This window comes from Salvia splendens, chromosome 19 (assembly GCF_004379255.2).
Source record: "Salvia splendens isolate huo1 chromosome 19, SspV2, whole genome shotgun sequence".
Lineage (NCBI taxonomy): Eukaryota > Viridiplantae > Streptophyta > Magnoliopsida > Lamiales > Lamiaceae > Salvia > Salvia splendens.
The window spans coordinates 15,561,680-15,563,865 of NC_056050.1; the positions used below are offsets into that span (position 1 = coordinate 15,561,680).

General features: G+C 42.2%; 1 protein-coding gene across 1 annotated transcript; it reads left to right on the forward strand.

Annotated features, from left to right (window-relative positions):
- The first annotated feature begins 559 nt into the window (after positions 1-559).
- LOC121779073 (uncharacterized protein At2g29880-like) lies at positions 560-1,805 on the forward strand. The gene is made up of 3 exons (XM_042176418.1): positions 560-614; positions 716-1,062; positions 1,191-1,805. The coding sequence occupies exons 1-3, from the start codon at positions 560-562 to the stop codon at positions 1,803-1,805; spliced, it is 1,017 nt and encodes a 338-aa protein (XP_042032352.1).
- Positions 1,806-2,186: the final 381 nt, after the last annotated feature.

Sequence of the window (2,186 nt, forward strand, 5' to 3'; positions counted from 1 at the left end):
TTTCCTCATTTGGTTGACCGTATTCAAGGAGATTGTATACTTGTGATTCCTTGTTTGCCCCTAGGGTTGCAGAGGAATTTTAGGATTGCAGTCTAATAAAACCGCGAACCCCTTTGTGAATTTTGTCATCCGCGCTGTGTTTCTCGGAGCAGCCTCCCACTGTAAAGCGGCGACTACTGCAAAATTCCTTTTATTTTGACAGGCTAAATCCCACATAGGTTAGATTATTCGACCGTTTGTCGCTCACTCCTTGATTCAAATCTGATTTTATGTTTTGCGTATCAGTTTTCCATTCCGTTATGCACTCTTTGTTCCCTGCTAATTTCATTGACGAGTTAAACCTAGTGGTGGTGATTTGAAATGGGTGTTTGTTACTACAATGTCAATGTAAAATATTTGTTTGAATGTTTACATTTTCTGACTGAATTTCTTGCAATGAATGCTCTTTCTACTTTGTTTAACGAACTCTGCTGCAAATGTGTAGATGTGTGTTATGTGATAAAATAGATTTACTTAATTTTCCTTGAGTCTGACTCTTGCTCGTTCATTCTTCGAAGCTATGTCCGATCCTCGAAGATTTGTACCTTCTGGTGATGGTAGCCGGAACACACAAGGTTTGGGTTTTGTATGAACATATTCCTGTCCAAATCCCGGTCGCGTCTGCATTCATACATTTTTTTTACATTGCTGCCATTTACATTTCATTTTGTCCCAGGGAGTAGCCAATACCGAAGGGGAAATGCTCGTCGACCTGTTGTTCCCCGTCGTTCTTGGTCTGATCGTGAGGAGGCCGTCCTCATGGTTGCCATGAAGGATTTGGTCGCCCATGGGTGGAAATCGGATAATGGGTTCCAATTAGGCTACTTGAAGAAGGTGGAGGAATGGATGCAAAAGGAGTTTCCGAGAACCGATTTGAAAGCTAATCCGCATATTCAGTCTAAGTTAACGGCTGTAAAGAAAAGCTACAACTCACTGGCAAAGATCCTTGATCGTAATGGTGTCGGGTTCAATGTGCATGTAGATTTTAAGATTGACTGTGATGATGATCAGTGGGACCAAATCGTGAAGATTTGTTATATTTATCTAGCCTTTGAATATTAATTCCTTCTGATAATCTCTTTGGCATAGTTTTTGATAGTCTCTTTAAGCATAGTTGTTGACCTTGTACACACTTGTATATTCTCTCGCAGCAAGACAGCAATGCCCGCGGAATGCGCACAAGGTCCTGGCCCTACTGGGAAGACTGGAAGGTTATCTTCGGCAAAGACAGGGCAAATGGTGGCCATGCCGAATGTGTTGCTGATGCGGCTGCGAATAGTTCGCCAGATGCGCCTGTTACGGAAATAGGTGAGAGTAGTGATTATCATCCCAGCTTCGAAGATTTTCTAGGTTATGATGAGCAGATGCAGGCTATGTTTGCGAATCCAAGGGTTGGTGACAGTAGCACGCAGAGTGGGGCGAACGCTACTGCGAATGCTCAGGCTCCACCTAAAAACAAGCGCAAACGCAAAGTCCGGGAGGATGATAGCGGCATAGTTGAATTACTGAGAACGTTGCACTCCGAGACCAGTGCTCGTTTGGAGACCTTGGCATTACACATAGGGTACGAGATGGATTTGGGTAAAGCAAGGGCGGAAATCTTTGGTCATTTGGGAAACATACCAGAGCTGACCGAGAATGAGAGGTACGATCTGTGTGACATTATTGGTAAAGAGAACTCTCGGCTAGAGATCTTCATAGGACTCCCTGATGCTTCGAAGGTCGGATATGTGAAGCATGTCTTGGAGAAAGAAGGTCGCACCTAGCTGGCTGTGCACATCGGCTATTTTTTGTCTTATGAGAAATATGCTCTCTTAGACAATTTCATCACTTCTTAGCCGATGGTGTAGTATGGTAATCGTTTTGTAGTTGGGAATGTAATTATGAGCGACGTTAAGACCTCTGAAAACTAATCGTTCGTGATGACTTATGCATATCTAGTTTGATTAACTTGAATTTTCGTATTTGGTCCCCATTTAACTTGATGTGAACGATATGTTGGGCATCTCACTTTCCCCATTAAAGAACTCCAGATTGAAGGTGGGTAATACACTGACTCATGAATTGAAAATAATAAAAGTATACTAACAAAAAGTGGATACACTCATCGACTTGTATATAAATTCAAAACAATGAATTGTTCTAAT